General features: G+C 37.5%; 1 protein-coding gene across 5 annotated transcripts in view; it reads left to right on the forward strand.

The window, feature by feature from the left end:
* The window catches only part of TBC1D19 (TBC1 domain family member 19), a 110,301-nt gene that overhangs the window by 28,661 nt on the left and 61,582 nt on the right, over positions 1-20,058 (forward strand). For 4 of the 5 annotated variants that reach the window (XM_045834574.1, XM_045834576.1, XM_045834578.1 and 1 more), the window contains 4 exons: positions 7,992-8,066; positions 9,253-9,316; positions 10,281-10,327; positions 14,619-14,729. In XM_045834574.1, the coding sequence (XP_045690530.1) occupies positions 7,992-8,066; positions 9,253-9,316; positions 10,281-10,327; positions 14,619-14,729 (297 nt within the window). The remainder of the gene's footprint in view (positions 1-7,991; positions 8,067-9,252; positions 9,317-10,280; positions 10,328-14,618; positions 14,730-20,058) is intronic. The other variant, XM_045834575.1, reaches the window with a different exon arrangement.

The raw sequence follows: 20,058 nt of genomic DNA on the forward strand, positions 1-20,058 counted from the left end.
TTCTGTTGTTCCAGCCGGAGAACCACTGCTCACGCTGTTGCTTCTCCCTGAAACTGTCTTCCCACAAATCCCAGGTATTTCTGGCCAACTTATGCGCACTCCACAGGTACCCAGTCAGATGGCAGGTTCTTTAGCACAGCTCTCTGTCCCCCCGATCTCAGATTCTCAGGTGCTTTCCCTGGGTCTCCAGACCTCCATATGGGAAGCACCCTGTACTTCCTACCACAAGGCTGGGGTTGTTTGTATTGCTACCTGGAGTCTAGTCTCTGTGAAACGGGCTGAGTGTCCCTCTCTCTGCAATGGTAACTCCACTGTGTGGCACGGTACCTGGCCCATGGCAGATGCCCAATAGATACTACTTACAATGATGAATGAATTGAATAAGAAATAGAAAATGTTCCCTTTTAAATAATAGTTGTACCCCTTTTCCTAGTATAATTACACATCCAGTACCTTATCTAAGGAAAACATTTTAAAGAATCTAAATGAATAGCAAGCAATAGGGTTTGCTTAAATATGACATGACATCTCCAAAAGACAGCATTTTACAGGCAAAAAAGATATAATTTTTGAAGAAATATTATAAAATAGAAAAGTGCATACAGTGTAATCTTAAATGGACAAAGGATATTGTATAGCAATGTAATCCCACTTTAAATGTGTACATTAATGTGTGTATGTACATACATACATATCTCAATTGTATATATGCAGAGAAAAAATAAAAAAGAAAGCCAAATATTAATAGTGCTTATTTTGGGTTGATAGAAATTTGTGGGTGCTTATTTATTATTTTATTCTTACATACTCTGTTTTCCAAATTATCTTAAATAAATGTGTTACATTTTTAACAAAGAAGAATTGAGTTATGATTGTTTTAACTTATTTTTTGTCAGGGTGAGGAAAATAATTTTATAATTTCATAGTTTCTTTTACATGCTATATATTTGTTACACAGTTTTTAAAGACTTATTTACTTCCATTGTTATAAAAATGCAGCAAGGTGATAGCTAATCCCCATTTAAAGATTTCTATACAATTATGTTTCTTTTATAAATTTTTTTGCCTCTCATGGCTTAGAAATTACCTTATTTAGAAAACTCTTGAAATCCTTTGAGTTAATATCATACATTTCAATTATTAGGGAAACTGACTTGAAGGCAATGATAATTTCATTTTGCAAGGATATGAGTTTGGTAAAAGGTAATGTCTTCCTATGTAAACATTTTAAATGTAAAAGGCCATTTATTTTCCTTTTACATGACATTTCAAAGCTTTATTTTGTTAGTCTTTTGGGTAGAAAACATTTCTTTTTGTTTTGTATTATTGTTATGTTTCTTTTTTTTGCATTTATTTATTTTTATTGTTGTTCAATTACAGTTGTCCCTGTTTTTCCCCCATTTCTCTCCCCTGCCTTACCCACTCCCCACCTTCCAAATTCAGTCCTCTCTCCTCTAGTAATCTTTGTCCAGGAGTCCTTTATACATGTTCTTTGGTGACCCTTCCCCTTCTTGCACTGTCATTCTTCAAGAACTTAGTTGCTATTTCCACACTCTTTTTTGGTGTTAACTATATATTGACATTTTAATTTAAATAATAGCACACAAATAGCTGTGATTTTTTGACATTTATTTTTGAGACCTAGGGCTTGTTTAGTCACTTTTACAAATAGAGCCTGAGAAAGATGATGCATCTGTAAAACTGGAGCTGAAGTGGACTTTCAAGCTGACCCATTCAAACCTCCGGAGTTGAACTGCTTTTGCTTAAGTACTGCTGGAAGCAGGGAGTGCACAATGTCACTGACTTAAATGGCCATGGGCTCCTTATAATGTTTACCCACTCATCCTAGTTTCGTGTGTGGCATATAGAAAGTATTCAATACATGTTTAGTCAGGGGGTCAGCGAGTAAGCAAGGGAATGAATGAAACCACTTAATTAAGATTAGAGTTCTTGAGGGAACCTTAAGGAGGACCCAGCTTGGAAGCAGCCACTTTTTTTTGTCTTGGATTTCCCCTCATTGTGGGGATACTCTATTTCTGTTTCTGATGTCTATGGAAATGACTCCTCTAACCATTTGACTGAAGTTCTTGTCAGGGGTAGCTTGGAGAAGTCTTGCCAACCTTGTCATGGTGTCTTGAATATGGAACAGGGGGTGGAGAGGACATGGTGGACCACTAGGACCACTTTCATGATTTTTAGGATTCTAAGGAAAGTAGCATGTGTTGTCTTGACAACCAGAAGTTTTGTTGTGTTTTTCTTTGCTCATTTTATGTTCTTTCTGCAGTTGTGACATGATACAGCCCTTAGAACCTTTTGAAACTGTCTCATGTTATTTGTGTGTCTGCCTTATGCTCTCAACCCTTCCACAGAAGTGACATGTTTCTTAGGGGCAGGGATGTTATTTTTATTCATCCCCAGTGGCATGTGTTTTATAGATGCTTGGTAAATGTTTGTTGAATCATTCATTGTCTTTTTAATATTTGAAAACTCAGCTACTACACCTCATTTTCCCTTGATCTAGCCACAAAAATCCTGTTTTTTGAACTGATCATAGTTTTCCTCTTTCCTTCCTTCAATTTTTAGTCCTGTTTTTTCTTCTCTTCTGGGTTATTTCTAAGATTTTGCTTTAGTTGTGGAGCCCAGAAAAAAATAATTGAATAAAGATTTGCTTAACATTGCTTCAGTTCTTAATATTTTTTATTCTACTCTTCTGTGTTCTTTCTGAAAGTTCCCTTACTCATAAAATGAAGGCAATGATAACATATTTCATAAGAATAATAAAATAATTCTTATAAACCATATAAATTAGTAAAGTAAACCATATAAATTACATCTGATTTCTAAACTCTTTTCATTCAGATTGCTTTCTTCTGGTTGTCTGATTTCTTTTCTGTGTAACTTTTAAAAACAATGTTCTCTAAGAAGACAAGCATCCCAATTAAAAAATGGGCAAAGAACTTGAACAGACACTTCTCCAAGGAGGACATTCAGAGGATCCAGAGACACATGAAAAGATGCTTAGTATTGCTAGCTATCAGAGAGATGCAAATTAAAACCACAATGAGATACCACTTCACACCAGTCAGAATGGCCATCATAAACAAAGCAACAAACAACAAGTGTTGGCGAGGCTGTGGAGAAAAGGGAACCCTAGTGCACTGTTGGTGGGACTGCAAACTGGTACAACCACTATGGAAAGCAGTATGGAACTTCCTCAGAAAACTAAAAATGGATCTGCCTTTTGACCCAGCAATTCCACTGCTAGGATTATATCCTAAGAACCCTGAAACACCAACCCAAAAGAACCTAGTGCAGCCCAGTGTTCATAGCAGCACAATTTACAATAGCCAAGTGGTGGAAGCAACCTGGGTGCCCATCAGTAAATGAGTGGATCAAAAAACTATGGTACATTTAAGCCCTCGCTGGCATAGCTCAGTGGATTGAGCACAGGCTGTGAACCAAAGTGTTGCAGGTTCGATTCCCAGTTAGGGCACATGCCTGGGTTGCAGGCCATGGCCCCCAGCAACCGCACATTGATGTTTCTCTCTCTTTCTTCCTCTCTCCCTTCCCTCTCTAAAAATAAATAAATAAAATCTTAAAACAAAACCAAAAAAAACTATGGTACATTTACACAATGGAATTCTATGCAGCAGAAAGAAAGAAGGAGCTCCTACCCTTTGTGACAGCATGGATGGAACTGGAAAGCATTATGCTAAGCAAAATAGGCCAGGTGGTGAAAGACAAATAGCATATGATCTCACCTTTAACAGGAACCTAATCAACAAAATAAAAAAATGAGCAAAATATAACCAAAGACACTAAAATTGAGAACAGGCTGACAGTGTCAGAGGGGGAGGGGAGGGAATTTCAGGGGAAAAAGGGAAGGGTTTGCAGGAACAAGTATAAAGGACACATGGACAGTAACGAGGGGGAGGTGGAAACAAGGGGGAGGTGGGAAGGGCTGGGGTGGTGCACTAAAATGTAGAAAACAGTACTTGAATAACAATTAAAATTTTAAAAATACTAAAAAAAAACCCTAAACAAAACAAAACGATGTTCTCACCCTGGCTGGTGTTGCTCAGTGGGTTGAGTGCCAGCCTGTGAACCAAAGGGTTGCTAGTTCGAGTCCCAGTAAGGGCACATGCTTGAGTTGTGGGCCAGGTCTCTAGTAGTGGGTGCATGAGAGGCAACAACACACTGATGTTTCTCTCCCTCTCTTTCTCTCTCCTTTTCCCGCTATTTTAAAAATAAATAAATAAAGTCTTTAAAAAATAAAAATAAAAGCTATGTTCTCTATGTATCTAACATCTAATGTTAAATTTAAAGATAAATTGAAATACTTGGAACAGTGGGGTATTCATTTAGAAAAACTATGGTTAGTCATTTTAAAATGGTACTTTGTAGAAAACATCTGAATGAGATGTTTTTGCCAAAATAATTTTTCAAAGGATAAGTTAAAAATATGTTTAGAGTATCTTGTTCAGGTGTCATTCCAGAAGGTGCCATTCTATTTGGAATGGATTTTATGTTTGAGATTTTAGTAGACTTTATGCTGTTTTAAAATTGTATTTTGTGGTCTTGAAAATATATACAGTGTATATTATGAGTCACATATTGCTGTCTAATGTTACTTTAATTTTGTTTTTATATCTGAGAGTTATCTTTTTATCAATTTAAGAGCCTTTTTTATGAGTGTTCAATAGATAGCAACTTGGTTCTTTATATAATAAGATAAATAATATAAATTTAGGGAATGGATTTTTAATCTTTAGGCAAATTTTTATAGTAATGATTAAATTAAAATTACTTTAAAAAAAATAAGCTTTCTTAGACTATAGATCATTCTGCATGGTGTGGGCTCAGCTCCCACTTGGAAAGGCCAGTGGAAAGCAAGGTCTAGTGCACAGGACCCACGCCCACAGATAGGTTCTTCTGTGGGGAATCAGGCCTGCATTGTGCCCAGGCCTCTTTGAGACTTGCTTTTTGCTAAAATTCCCTCACCCTGAATTGAGGCAGCAAACGTTTACTGTGTGTCTTTGGAGTAACTTCCTGAAGTCTGTGCTAAACCTTCCAGGGATGCGTGGAACCAGTTCAACCACTTTTCCCTTTGCATTTGCAAATATCCTTCTTCAGTGGTGTGGTTAGCAACATCCTCTCCTTTGTTTTCTGTGAAGGGGTAGCCACCTGGGGCAAACCTGTGCATAGTAAATGAGGACCATCTTCAATATAATGTGCCCAAAGAAGCAATAAAAGCCTGTCAAGGCAGGGGTCAGGGCAGTCTCCTCTCGAGACAGTGGCCATGCTATCCCTTTTCCCCCACAGGACTCGGTAGCCCGTGTGAATTTGTCTAGTCTCAGCCACAACACTACGGACCCCACAAGCCAGGGTCCACATCATTAGACAAAAGCCATATGATTTTACTTATATGTGGAATCTAGGTAACAAAATAAATGAACAAACAGAGAACAGATTGGTAGTCACCAGAGATGTGGGGTGTTGCGGGTGCTGGGTGAAAAACAAAGGCCTTAAGAAGTACAGTCGTCCCTCACTGTATCGCGGTTCACTTATTGCGGCCTCACTGTAGCGTAGGTTTTTTGAAACAATACATAAGTACCCATATAGAATTCACTGGTGAGTACCCATATAGAATTTTATATGTAGTTAAAATTACGTAGGTTTAAGAGTGTAGAAAGTGTTTAAGAGCATATGAAGTGTTTATAAGAGTGTGGGAAAGGTTAATAAGAGAGTGGGAAAGGTTTATAGGAGTGTGGGAAGGGTTTATAAAGCCTTAAAATATATATAAATAATAAAATAAATATAACGCCGCTACTTTGTGGATTTTCACCTATTCTGGGGTCTCTGGAATGTGACTCCTGTGATAGGTGAGGGGTCACTGTACAGGTGTAGTTACAAGGAAGTCATGGGGATGTAAAGCACAGAATAGGGAGTATAGCCGTGGTATTATAATAACTGCGTGTGGTGCCAGAGGGGTACTGGAAATATAGGAGGGATCAGTGTAAAGTGTACGACTGTCTAATCACTATGCGGTGTACTGGAAACTAATACAAATAATATTGAATGTAGACTGTAGTTGAAAATTAAGTTAAAAAATTAAGCTTCTGCCACAGTCTGGAGTCAGGGCGGGGGTGTAACGGAACAGAAGGCTTAATAGAAAAAATGATATTTAAGCTGATATCTGAAAGTCGAATAAGATTTGCATAAATTGTGAATAAGGATGTTCGAGGTGAAAGTGGGCTGTATTGTTGTAATCAATGTTTGATTGTGAATAAGGTACTTAACTGTATTTTAAGTCTTGGACCTAAGAGAATTAATTATCTACAGTACAAAAAAAAAAAAAAGGAAAATAAGCCAGTAAGTGGAATTAGTTTGGGGGGCATTTTATGCTGTTTATTGAGTATTTTATTCTTGAAAATCTATTTCTACATATTTAATAGAGCAAGACTTATACATTTCACACAGCTCTGTATTTCTCCTACAGATGATTGCTTTTGTTGTTGTTGGTGTTCATTCATTGCTTAGGTCATTGTCTCAAAAATGTTAAAATGCTTACAACATTGCTTGGAGTTGAAGTCTGCTCAGATGTTGCACATCTGTTATGTGCTGGACCAAGCGTGAGGATGTGCCATGGGGGTGAGGCCGGGGTGCTGGGAGGGCCATCAGCAGCAGGCACCCGGTACCAGCGGGGGTGGGGCCCCAGGGAAGAGAGGGCTTAATGAGGCCAAGACCTGGGAGGTGAGTAAGATTGGTCCAGAAAACGTAGGAGTAAGTTTGGTGGGGATGGGAGTACAGCACGGAGAGTATATTCCAGATAAGGAGAGTGGTAGATTTAAATACGTGTGTTAGAGAAGCAGCTGTGAATAATGATAGCTATAGGAAAAGCCACTGATTATTGAAAGATTATCATCATTACTATGTCACCATTCAAAGTACTTTACATATTTAACCTTTATAATGACTGCATAAAGGAGCTATTCTACTTTTATTGACTGGTTATAACTGTTCATTATGAATAATGTAGTATATAGTTCTCTCCTTTTTTCTTTACTAGGTCTAAATTTTGGAACTTTGCTATTTTATTTTGGATTCTGTAAGTCATCTTTAGGAATATTTTAGTATAAAATTATGACATTTTATTTTAACATTAGAAAGAATATAGTGTACTAAAATATTATATATATATATATCAATAATCAATGACTATTCAAATTAACTTATTTCAAGTTTATAAGAAATGTAGGGGATAGAGAAGAAGGTAGTCAATACTGTGAAAAGCAGTAAAACAAATCCAGTTGTGACACATTCTAACATATAACTGCCTTGACTGCCCCCAAAAAGTCAGTATCGTGGAAAAAAATGGCAAAGAGTCTCTAGGCCAGGGGTGTCAAACTCACTTTCACTGGGGGCCACATCAGCTTCATGGTTGCCTTCGAAGGGCCGAAATAATTTTAGGACTGTATAAATGTAACTACTCCTTAACTGTTAAATTACATTCAGCCCTTTGAAGGCAACCATGCTAAAGTATGTAGGGGTGAAAACTCATGTCTGGAAAAATGACAGTATAATAATTTCTATAAAGTTTTACAGGTCATTAATGTTTCTGCATATTAATCACTTATAAAATGCTTTAATTTACTGTTTTATTATCTGTTATTTTTTTCATAGTGTTTATTACCATATGACATTGATTTTTGTTAATCCGTTTTCATTCCTGTTCTTCACTAGAATGTCAGTTCTGTGAGGACTGAGACTTTGTTACTCCTGGCTTAATGCACTGCACTGAGGGTAGTGTCTGGCCCGCAATAGGCAGTGATCAGTGTTTGCTGACTGAGCTCAAGTATGACGATAACCTGTCTTAACCAGCCTCACCATTTGTGGATAGCTCATAATATCTTTAATTTTTTAACCAGTTTTTAAAATCAGTTTCAGTATTGTTAATCAGAAATGATAATAAATTGTTCTTTATGTTTCAGGGAAGTTGGGAAAAAAGAATTTTGAAGAGTTTAAATAGTATGTGCACTGAGCTGAGTATCCCATTGGCACGAAAGGTACTTTTAATATTTAAGTATTTTATTGTAAATCAAGTATTAGGAAGCATCATGAAGTTATAACTTAGGCAGATTTATCTTATTTTTATTAGCATTTCAGTTTGTTTTGAAACAAAATTCTGTAAAAGACTAATTATGTGGGTGTATTCGATATAGACTTCTATTATGTATGCTGTAATGCTTTTTGTAGTAAACCTATAACTTGAGAGTAAATAGAAATAAAGTATAGAATCTGTAGTATAGATTATTTAAGGATTTGGCTGTAAAGGTTATAAGTGCACTTTGAAGAGTTGAATTACCTTCAGACTCCATGCTTTTTGGCTAATTAGCACAATTGCTATATTTTTTAATTAGAGCTGGAGTTCAGGCATACTATCATGTTGTAACAGCCAACATGGTACCATCCTACAGGATTAACACAGGGAATGGAAAGAATGATTTGTTATCTCTGCAGAACTATTAAGTTTGAATATGATTAGTGTTAGTTAGGTCTAATACTCAACATTTATCCCCCATTCTGGGCTGTGTGGGGCAGGGAGATGAAAAAGGAGAGAAAAATCACTTGAGGAATGTTCTGGATTCTTTATAGCTGCTCGCAAGTAGGACAGAACAAGTTTCTCTTCACTTCATTACTTCATTTTCCCTACCTGCTATTTTTTCCCTGCTGTTGAACAGAACATAATGGATGTACTTTGGATAATATCCAAGGACAAGTCACTGAAGACACAGGAAGGATGGTGTTAAAAAAGGATACATTTATATTAAAAACTGTCTGAATACTTAGTACTGGATAACACACTGCTTTTCATGTAGGAAGATGCTGCTGCTGACTCACGGCCACACTCTCCTGGCCCGTCCCCTTTGTGGTGCATTTCGGGGATGACTGGGTGGGGTGAGAGGGGCAGTGTGTGGCTGAGGAGCAGTTTTGCATGTGGAATTTCACTGGCCAGTACAAATCACCTGCCGTCTTTTCTTGGGCTCATTAGCTGAGCCACTGAAACTCAATGTAATAGTTAACTAATAATAATTTAAGTGTGATTCCAAAAAAGTTTATGTGTAATGAAATTATTTTTCCATCTGTTATATTAGCTTACTTAAACTTTTAGCGAAGTTAATTGATTCTTATTTTTCAGCTGTATTGCTAAACTGTGCAAAATGAAACCACTTTTTAAATTACCTGTTTTAGCGGCCCGTTGGAGAACAGAAAGAACTCCTCAGTAAATGGAATGAAATGGGAACTGATGAACCAGGTATATGAAGAACTTTTTGAAAAAATGTGGTAGTGGGGAAAAAATTGTCTCTGTAATTGTGTGTCCACAATTAACAATATTAACAGTTCTTTTGGACAGAGAAGGACTTTCCCTTCCACTAATTTCCTGTTCACTGTCATCCGTTTTGTTTGCTCTGCTGTTTGAAAACTCCTCACTTCAGTCAGTGTTCTCCATTATTTTGAGAATATTTAACTCAATTACCCTGTTTTTAAAGCAGCATTTGAAAATGTTTTTATAAAAGGGTAAATTAAATACTTCTTAGATTTCTTAGACTCATAGTTAAGGTAAATATCTTTCAAGCTTTAATTCCATTGAGATGTCAAAGATAGGTTAAATGGTGAAAAGTTTTAAAACTACTGAAATGTTTTTAAGAACTTATTTTTGGATCATTATAATGTTTAAAATGGAATCAATTTTATAAATATATAATGAGTGATGACTATATGTAATTTACATATGTGTGTAGACATGTACATAATTGCCCACTACTCCTCTACAAATAAGTGTAGGGGACTGGGCAAGAAATAAGTGCCACAGCAGAGAAAGCCCTTACAGAAGTTCAAAAGGGAGAACAGTTCAGTACAACTAGAGGAGTTCACTGAGGATCCATTGTTTGTATTTTATGTACTTTGAGAATTCTCATATAGAACTTTTATACTGACATTATATTTTCAATTCAGTTATAAATAATCTGTTAGAAATTTATGAAAGGGAGACTCTTAATTTCTTTCAGAATATGTCACCTAGGCTCTCCATGGGAGGGACTTTTTATTTTTGTGTTTCCAGTACTTAATACAATACATGTCAAAAAAAACAGTACTCTGGACGTGTTTGAATTAATCTAGCTGCACAGTAGCATATGAAAGAATTATTAACATTTATTATTAATAAACATTAATATAATATGTTAACTGAAATTTTTAATCTATCTTCTTAATTCTAGATTTAAGCCTTTTCAGACCTGTTTATGCACCTAAGGATTTTCTTGAGGTAGGTTCTATTGGTTAAATATCTGCATGTTAATGAAGGGAAAATGTGAACGAAACGATGATGTGAGATGATCTCCAGGCGGAGGAATCGCTGTGTACACAGCCCTTGAGCCAGTGAAGCGGGGGAATGACATGATCAAATTTGTGTTTGGAAATTGCTCTTGGAAAATGCATTGGAAAGTGGAAAGATTAGAGGCAAGTAAATCAATTAGAAAGATTTTATTTAAAAATAGTGACTGCAAATCATGTAGCCTGCTGTCTGGAACATACAGGTGCTCAGAGGATCTTTTCCCTCCTTGTTCTAGTCGTCCAGGCAATAAGCAATGTACACACAGGCGTCATTAAATAGCTCTTTGTAAGCGACTGGTTCATATGTTCTGTCCCATCTCGACCAAGGGTCACTGCCAGACTTCCAGGTGTCCCTGGGGATAGGCATGGGTGGAAACTCAGCTGTACGTTAATCCTTTCTTTAACTCCTCTTTCCCCGACAGGTAGAGCAATGCTTAGCATATACTTGCTTACTAAATAGTTGTCGAATGAATGAATGAATGAATTACTCTTTCACATTTCATTTTTATTTCTTTTCTGAACCTGTTTTCTCTGATATCAGTTTGCCAGGATTAAACATTGTTAGAAAGTTTTTTCAGGCCGTTTGGAATTGTAAATAGTCTTCTTTTAACTTGAAAGAGAAGTTAGGTGGGTCAGAAGCTGCCTTCATAGTGATGGCATTATTTCTCTTAGCTTATTAAAGGTTTCTTCCAAACTCTTTCCTTTTCAAGCACGATGACTGAAATTTCATGCAGTTTTTATATGGTTGTCTTTAACTGTGTTTTCTCCATAATAGTCATACGTTCTATTTCCTTAGGAACAGTTGCTGAATTGATCCTTTTATTATTCATGCTAAGATTCTTCTTTAATTCAAGAACATTTTACGTAATTGCTTCCTTGTTATAGTTTCTGCACTTCTAATAGTTCCTCTGTTCTGTTACCCACGTATTCACAGACTCTCCTTTTCTAGTCGGTGCTCATGAGTTGCCCTCGCCGCAGGTCCCTGATTTGTGTGATTAGGCTGAACTTGTGCTGTTGTGAGTTAGTCTGTACTTTACACTGTTGATTCCTTGCTAAATCTTTTATTTTTTAAAACAAATACCACTGATATTTTCAGTTACAATTTAGTGTTTGCAATTTTAGGAAACTTAGCATTATGGCACACTGCATTTTATGAGCCATTAATTAATCAGTTCTCCAACAGATACGATAGTGATTCTGTCATCATGATCTCTTTCCATGAATTCTTGATGGTTTTGTTCCCTCAACAGTTTCAATTTAAAAATGTTTTTTAAATGTATTATTCTTCTCCTAAAATGAATCATAATTGATGGAAAAAAAGAAAAGACACCATAAGAAGAAAATTTAAACAAAAATTATTCATAAGACCATCATACAGCAATAAACACTACAGTGATCATAATTTTTAAAATCTAATTTATTGTGAACATTTTTAATGTCATTACCTACATTATTTATTACACTGTATTTTATTTTATGACCTGATTATAATTTGTTTAAGTAATTCCCTCTAATGGGATGTCTAAGTTATATATGTTTTTCCATTATAAACAGCACTTCATTAACATTCTTTCCACACTATTCTTGCAAACATCTTTCATTTTTTCCATAACTGTACTCATAGAAATGAAACTCCTAGATTAAAGGATATGCAAATTTCAAAGACTTTTTTTATCTGCTTAATTTTGAAAAGTATATAAATTGTCTTTTTTGTTAGCTTCTGAAATTTTCTTTCATTTTCCCATGTGCATTTGGTTTAGAGGTGATAACCTCCAATATTACTTCACTGTCTTTTGAAAACACTGCAATATTTTTTTTAAAAGGAAAGACTATTCATAAAGATTTACTCAGGAATATATTGGGATAAGTTAAAATTTTAATATTTTATGTTATGTATTAATGGTTTGACATTTAAAACAGTGTGTATGTTATCTATATCTATAATAAAAATAGATATGCATCAAAGCATAATGGCAAATTATTTTTTAATTAATTTTTAATGTTTAATTACATTCGACATATTAGTTTTGGGCATACACCACAGTGATTAGACATTACATAGTTTAATAAGTGACCATTCCCATAAATCTGGCACCCATCTAATAGTTATTAGACTATTTTTAACTATATTCCCTATGCTATACTTTACATCCCCATGACTTCTGTAACAACCAATTTGTACTTCTTAATCACTTTACCATTTTCACCCTCTTCTAATCCCCCTCCCATCTGGCAACTGTGAAAACATTCTCTATATCTGTGTTTCTGTTTCTGTCCTCACGTTCATTTATTTGTTTTTTAGATTCAATTGTTGATAGGTACATATTTATTGCCATTGTATTGTTCATATGTTTGATCTTCTTAAAGAAGACCCTTTAACATTTCATGTAATACCGGTTAGGTGGTCATGAACTCTTCTAGGTTTTTCTTGTCTGGGAAACTCTTTATCTGTCCTTCAATTTTAAATAATAGCTTTGCTAGGTAGAGTAATCTTGGATGTAGTTTCTTGCATTTCATCACTTTGAATATTTCTTGCCAATCCCCTTTGGCCTGCAAAGTTTCTGTTGAGAAATCAGCTGACAGTCTTATGGGAGCTCCCTTGTAGGTAACCGACTGTTTCTCTCTTGCTGCTTTTAATTTTCTCTTTTTGTCTTTAACCTTTGGCATTTTAATTATGATGTGTTTGGGTATGGGCCTCTTTGGGTTCATCTTATTTGGTACTCTTTGTGCTTCCTGAACTTGTATGTCTATTTCCTTCACCAAGTTAGGGAAGTTTTTTGTCATTATTTTTTCAAATAGGTTTTCAGTATCTCGCTCTGTCCTCCTTCTGGGATCCCTATGGTGCGAATGTTAGAATACTTGAAGTTGTCCCATAGGTTCCTTACACATCTTGATTTTTTGGATTCTTTGTTCTTTTTGCTGTTTTGATTGGGTGGTTTTTTTGCTTTCTTATATTCTAAATTGCTGATTTTTTTGATTTTTGGCTTCATGCACTCATCAGTTGATCCCTATAAATTATTCTTTATTTCAATTAGTGCATCCTTTATTTCTGACTGGTTCCTTTTTATGCTTTTGAGGTTTTCACTAAGTTCATTGAGCATCCTTATAACCAGTGTTTTGAACTCTGCATTTAGTAGATTGCTTGTCTCCATTTTTTTTTCCTGAAATTTTGTTCTGTTCTTTCATTTGGGATGTGTTTCTTTGTCTTCTCATTTTGGCAGCCTCCCTGTGTTTCTTTCTATGTATTAGGTAGAGTTGCTACATCTCCCAGGCTTTGAAGAGTGACCTAATGTAGTATGTGTTCTGTAGGGTCCAGTGGCACAGCCTCCCCTTTCACCCAAGCTGGGTACTCAAGGCTGTGCACAACCTCCTCTCGTAATTGAGCCTTGATTGCTCAATTGGCATGTCAGTAGGAGGGATTTACTAGGCCAGTCAGCTGCAAGGACTGCCTGTGACCACTGCCCACTGCCCATTGAGTCTGACCCTTGAGTGTGTCATTGTGGAGGTGGTTGGGTGGTGGTGCTTTGGTGTGGTTTGAAGCTGTCCACTGGGTATACTGGCTCTGGGGCCTCCTGGGAGGTGCAGGCCAAGGTCAGCCACCACCTGTGATCTGCTTGGGGCCACCTGGCATAAGCCACCAAGAGATCTGCAGATAGATGCTACTTTCTTGGCTTAGAGGTGCCCAGGCAAGGCCAAGCTGTTAACCAAGGCCAGTTGTTGCTAGTAATAGGCCTAGGGCCACTTAGTGAGAGGCACAGGGTTCACTCAGCTAGGCGTTGCTTGTTCAATAGAATTTAGGAGAATGCTAGAATTTAGGAGAATGCCAATCAATATTTGTTTTTAAAAGAGGGTTGGTTCTAAAATTTTTCCTGGTAAATATTACAATCAAGCAATTTTTATTTTTCTATCACCTTCCCTGGTAAATTATTATAATAAAACAATTTTTCTTTATCATCAGAAAGCTTTTCTTTATTATTAAATTCTTTTTAGTTTTATATGGTAGATTATCAGTTGCAATATTAAGCCATCCTAATTAAAATCATGTCTCTAGTAATTTCACATTTTAGTACAAATTGATAGTATTTTAGGATGTTGTTAAAGTATATGCATAACCCCAAATAGCTTTTAATTTTGTGATGATACACTAAGAATATCACTGCCCATTTTATAAGTGTAGACATCCTATTAAAAACTAATCAATTTTGTTGGATTTGTTTTTTAAGGTATTAATTAATCTTCGCAACCCAAATTATGAAAATGGTGATTATCTTAGTTTCAGGACTCATTTGGGTTTAATTCAAGTTCCACTGAAAGTAAAAGACATCCCTGAATTGGTAAGTATAGGCATCTAAAAATAAGTTAACATAGTTTAGAAGATAGCCATTAGAAAAATATTTTAGTGTAGCATATATCCAAACAATGGGACAATCTACTCATTAAATAAATAAAATGAAGCTTTCTTTTTTATTGTAAATATGTTACATAGAGAAAAAGTTGCTCTTCTAGTAGGACTGAAGATGAACTTGCATTGAGCTATAAATGGTTTTGCTTATTCCCCATCTTAGTAAACAGCATAGATTTACAAGACAGCTTGTTGGGATTTGGGTGCCTGATGTATGTCTGTAAGACAGGTTGAAACAAATTGTGAATTTCCTAAAATTTTTAAACAAAAGTACATTTCATTTACTTCAGCCAGCATTTACTGAGCTTCTAACATGGTGAGGCACTGAAGGAGATGAGTGAAAGTAAGGACGAGACTGTCTTTGCCCTGGAGACTTTCACGTTGGGTGAGGAAGCTCATTTTAAAGTAGAGAGTCATTACAGAAAAATGAGATTTACCGATGGTGGATTTGAGAAGTTATCATTGCAAAACAATAAGGAGCACAGAAATGTAAATACTGTGTGTGTTAAAGCAAACAATTTGTAACTCAGAGGTTTCATGTGTGAAGATAGAGAGCTGATGGGAGAATGATAAATGACTTCAACATGGAAGCGGAAGTTCAAGCCTAACTGGGAGAAAACGGGAGGTATGGACAAGAAGTGTGCCAGTAATCACTTGATTATCCTCCAACTCCAGATCTATCTTTTTCTGTTCTGCTGTTATCCTGGAGCTGGGCCTTGTAAACATTTCTTTCTTGCCAACTGGCTTGATGTTAGGCTTTGTTAGTAGAGGCTTCTGGAGGAAACAGCAAGCCCAGTGTGGCAGGAGAATGAGCCTTCCTTTCCAGGTTCCCTAGTGTGGGAGCCCACAGGCCAGCATGTGGAAGGCCCGCTAACACCCACTGCGGCAGCCCACGACCAGTCCGCTCCAGCCTGTGTCCTCGGGCACGTGTCTTTACCGCCCCTGGTCCGCGCATGCCTAAGGCACACACTCCCTCTTCATAGAGGCCTGAATCTCTGTTTTGAGGGTGGGGGTCCTTTTCCTGAGTTTTTAGTCCCTTTGCGGTTCAGTCTCTTTCAGCCTGGAAGTCAGAGTTGCTTTCTGCCTTTGCTAATTCTGTTTTTCTGTGTCCACATATGGGCTATGGTTTCTGTTTCCTTATTGAACACTTGACTGATACAAGAAGTCGGATGATTTTCTATGCAGAAGTTTGGAAAGGCTCAAGAATTAGAGAAACTGCATGTTATAGAAGGCCATAGTGAATCAGAGGGCTGAAAATGGAGATTGCATGACTGTTTGTATTAGGCCAGGTTAGACCCCCAGGCTCCTACCACCCTGCAGAGTCAGGTGACTCCTCCTGCCCCACCAGAGACCGGAGAAACGAATCGGAAAGGCTGTGAACTTGGAGACCTCAGGCAAAGAGCAGGGCAGGAATGAGGTGCTGCACTGAAAACAGAGGAGTTAAATGGAAGTTGGCTGAATGGTGAGATTATCTCCAGTCACTACCGCTACGCCTACCCAGTTCTCTCCTTCCTCATTCCCCACCAACTCTAGAATACCAGAGAAAAGACTGCCAGAGCTTTGGAGAACCCTTATGAAAAGATAGCTGGCTGGCTACAACATTACCGCAGAAGGAAGCCCACCGCACTCTATTCCCAGTCCTGGCAGACGGACCTTCCAGTCCTTTTCTTTCTGCCTCATTCCTAAATGTGAATGGCCAGCCTGGGATCTCCAGGAACTTGAAATCCTCCCATTTGAAAGGCAGAGAAACAAAACTAAAACTAAAACAGAGAAATAAAAAAATAATAGTTAAAGTAGTCAATTTATAGAATAAACACTTATCATGACCACCAGTAGTTGTTTCAGGTTTGAATTTACATTCACACTCACAAGGTACAGTAGGCCATAAGCTGACACCAGCTTCACCTAAATTTGTAGAGTGATACAGGACAAAACACAGCATGTCAGTATATCAGCAAGCTACTAGCAGGTAGCTCTTTGCTGGGAGTCTACAGCCAACCAGATGGTCCTTCCGAGTCGCACAAGGGGTACTTGCAGTTGGAAGTGATGAATCATATAGGTGTAACACAGGAAAGTCTCTTACACAATAGGAGGAGGTTATACTCACATTTGAACCTAAGTATACGAACATTATACGAATGTGAGTATAACTTCCAAGTCCCCTCCAGGGACACCACATGTGGCATGAGGCATGTGTTTTCCAATAGATTTCTATAGTTGATTCATAGTGTTCCATTTCAGATGTAACTTATCAGCCAAGGGTCATATTTTTTCCCAGTAAGTAACATTGCTTATTAATACAGCCGGCATTCCTTTTCACATTTGTATGTGTATTTGTGTGAGTCAATACATTTTCAAGGTGGCAGTGCACAAGAAGGTAAACCCAAGGTCATCTTTATGCAGGGGTTTCCAACCCACAGGCCACATGTGGCGCAGGATGACTATGAATGAGGTCACAAAACCGTCGGTTTACTAAAAACCTTTTCTTTACTCATCAGTTTTCGTTAGTGTTGGAGTATTTAATATGTGACCCAAGACAACTCTTCTTCCAGTGTGGCCCAGAGACACCCAAAAATTGGACACCCCTGCTAGAGCCTTTTGTTAACTACTTCTTTCCAATTGACAACTTAAAGAAACCATTAATGTTCTCAGGGAGAATATACTACTTATGAAACAAGAACAGAATTTTATTAAACTAACAAAACAAACAGTAGAGTATGAAAAAGAGCATTTAGGAATCAAAAAGATCAGAATAATAGTTAAAAACAAAGCTGAGGAAATCTATCAGAAGGCAGAGCAAAAGCAAGAAGCCAGAGATAAAAAATAAGGGGGGAAGATTTAAATTAGAGGATCAATCCAGAAGGCTAACATCTGGCCAGTAGGAGTTCCAGAAAGAGAAAACAGGGGTAAGGGTCCCCAAACTGAGAGACAGGAGTCTCCAGTATGGAAAGGCCCACCTAGTACCCGATGCCATGAACGAACGAAGAGCCATAGCAAGGCGCCTGGAAAGAAGACTGGAAACTTTTTGTGGGAGAAAAACAGTGCAGGTAAATGTCAGGAGTCAGAGAGTGGCATCTGACTTCTCAGCAGCAAGACTAGAAGCCAGAAGAGTTTGCCATAATGCCTTTAAAAATTCAAATGATTTTAGCCTAGACTTCTGTATGTAACCAACAGTCAATCAAATGTGAAGTTGGAGTAGACATTTTCAGATGTATGTAATCTAAAATAAAATATTTACTGTTATTCAGGGAGCTATTGGTACAAGTGCTCCAAAATAAAGTCATAAATAAAAAGAACAAATAGGGCACTTAGGGAATGGGATTTCAAACTGCCAGAAGAAGAATTTCCAGAATGATGATGAGGAGCTCTAGGATAGAGGCGGTATAACAGGACCAGAGTGGAGCGATTCCAGAGGGGAGCAGGAGGCTGGAGGGTTCTGAGATGAGTGCCTACAAGGAAACATCAAAAGCAGAGAAGAGCTGACACATTTGACCACAAACAGAATTATATCAAGGAGGGTCATTTCAGACTTGTTACAGGGTGTAGGAAGAGGTAAATGATTAGAGAAAATTCTGTAAGTGACAAAGTAGTTTAATTAGGAATTGAATGAAAGAAAGTATGAAAGGGAACACATCTATAACATTATGTTGCTCAGCAGTGAATAATATTTAAATAGTTATAATAATGCAAACTCTTTATAGATTTCATCAAGGATTGATATATATTTGAAATGATGGAAAGAAGTATATGAGTTGAACACCTCATTTACCACAAAAAATCAATAGATATCTGAAACTGGTACATTAAAAATAGCAATATACACTTGTTACTTGAAATATGCAGATACATGCCAGAAGAATAAGCTGAATGTGGTCGTCCCTGGATAGTGGGCCAAGTGTGTGTGTGTGTGTGTGTGTGTGTGTGTGTGTCCTGGGAAGGAGTGTAAGATAGAGGACTGCTATTTTGTTGTAAAAAAAGTCTTTTAGCTGATTTGACTTCTTTGCCACATGCAGAGACAATATAGGTAATTAGATTCTGAAGCCAACTCACCTGGGTTTAAATTCTTGCTCTGCCACTTACTGGGTATGTGACTTTGAGCAAGTCTTTTTGCCTTTGAGCTTTAGTTTTATTTGTGAAATAGGGATAATAATATCTCATAGGGGTGTTGTGCAGATCAACAACTTAAGATGAAAGTTATGGGTTGAATTGTGCCCCCCCCAAAAGGTATGTTGAAGTGCTACCCGCCCAGTACCTGCCTATAAATGTGACCTCATTTGGAAATGGGGTCTTCACAGATGCAGTCAAGATGATGATTATTGCAGTTGGGTGGGCCCTAAATACAATATGACTAGTGTCCTTGTAAGAAGAGAAGAGACACAGAAGGATAGTCCCAAGGAGAATGTCCTGCGACAATGAAGGCAGAGATTGGAGTGACACATCTGTAAGCCAAGGGACACCCGAGATTGCTAACAGCATCAAATGCCAGGAGAAATGCATGCACCGGATTCTCCTCCCCGAGAGCCGTCAGGGAGAGCATGGCCCTGGGCACACCTTGATTTTGGACTTCTAGCCTTCTGAACTGTGAGAATAAGTTTCAGTTGTTTAAAGCCACCCAGTTAGTGGAACATGGTAAGCAGTTTCTAACTGTTAACCGTGACTACTACAACTTTGATAAAAAGTTAATTTTTAAGAAGTAAGTTTTTTTTAAAAGTGTTAAAAGGCCAGTGTTAGTAGCGGTTTGTACAGAATGCCATGGCTGTACAGAAAAAGTGCAGATTCTTCCCCTGGAAGTGGTGGGAAGTCTTCTCAGAGAGACTGCCATTTGAACGGGTTGGAAGGAGTTTGCTGATAAAGAAGCAGGGCGAGTGGATCATGTGTGTAGAGGCTCAGCATGTGTGTGAGCGGGACGGATTACATCATGTGTCTGTCTGCAGGGACCTGGAGCTGACGTGGATTCGTTCTTAGTTATTGAAGAACGAACACCTGTGACTAGTTTTCAAGAAATTGTGGCTACACCCACTAAGAGTGTAGTTCGTCCTTCTCTTCCTGTGGTCAGTAGGGATGGTTGTCCCTGCCTTCCCTGATTTACATGGCCTGAGTATTTAATGACACTGACTGCAGGATGCATGGTTTGTCTGTGACCCTGGTCTGTCTGTATGAGCATTGAACTTGGTGAAGCTCAGTGAGTCTTGTGTTCTTATACTGGATGGCCCTTAAATCTAGTTCACAGTGTTATGTAGACTCATCCATGGTAAAAGGAA

This window comes from Phyllostomus hastatus, unplaced genomic scaffold (assembly GCF_019186645.2).
Source record: "Phyllostomus hastatus isolate PE091 unplaced genomic scaffold, TTU_PhHast_1.1 phas_contig_196, whole genome shotgun sequence".
Lineage (NCBI taxonomy): Eukaryota > Metazoa > Chordata > Mammalia > Chiroptera > Phyllostomidae > Phyllostomus > Phyllostomus hastatus.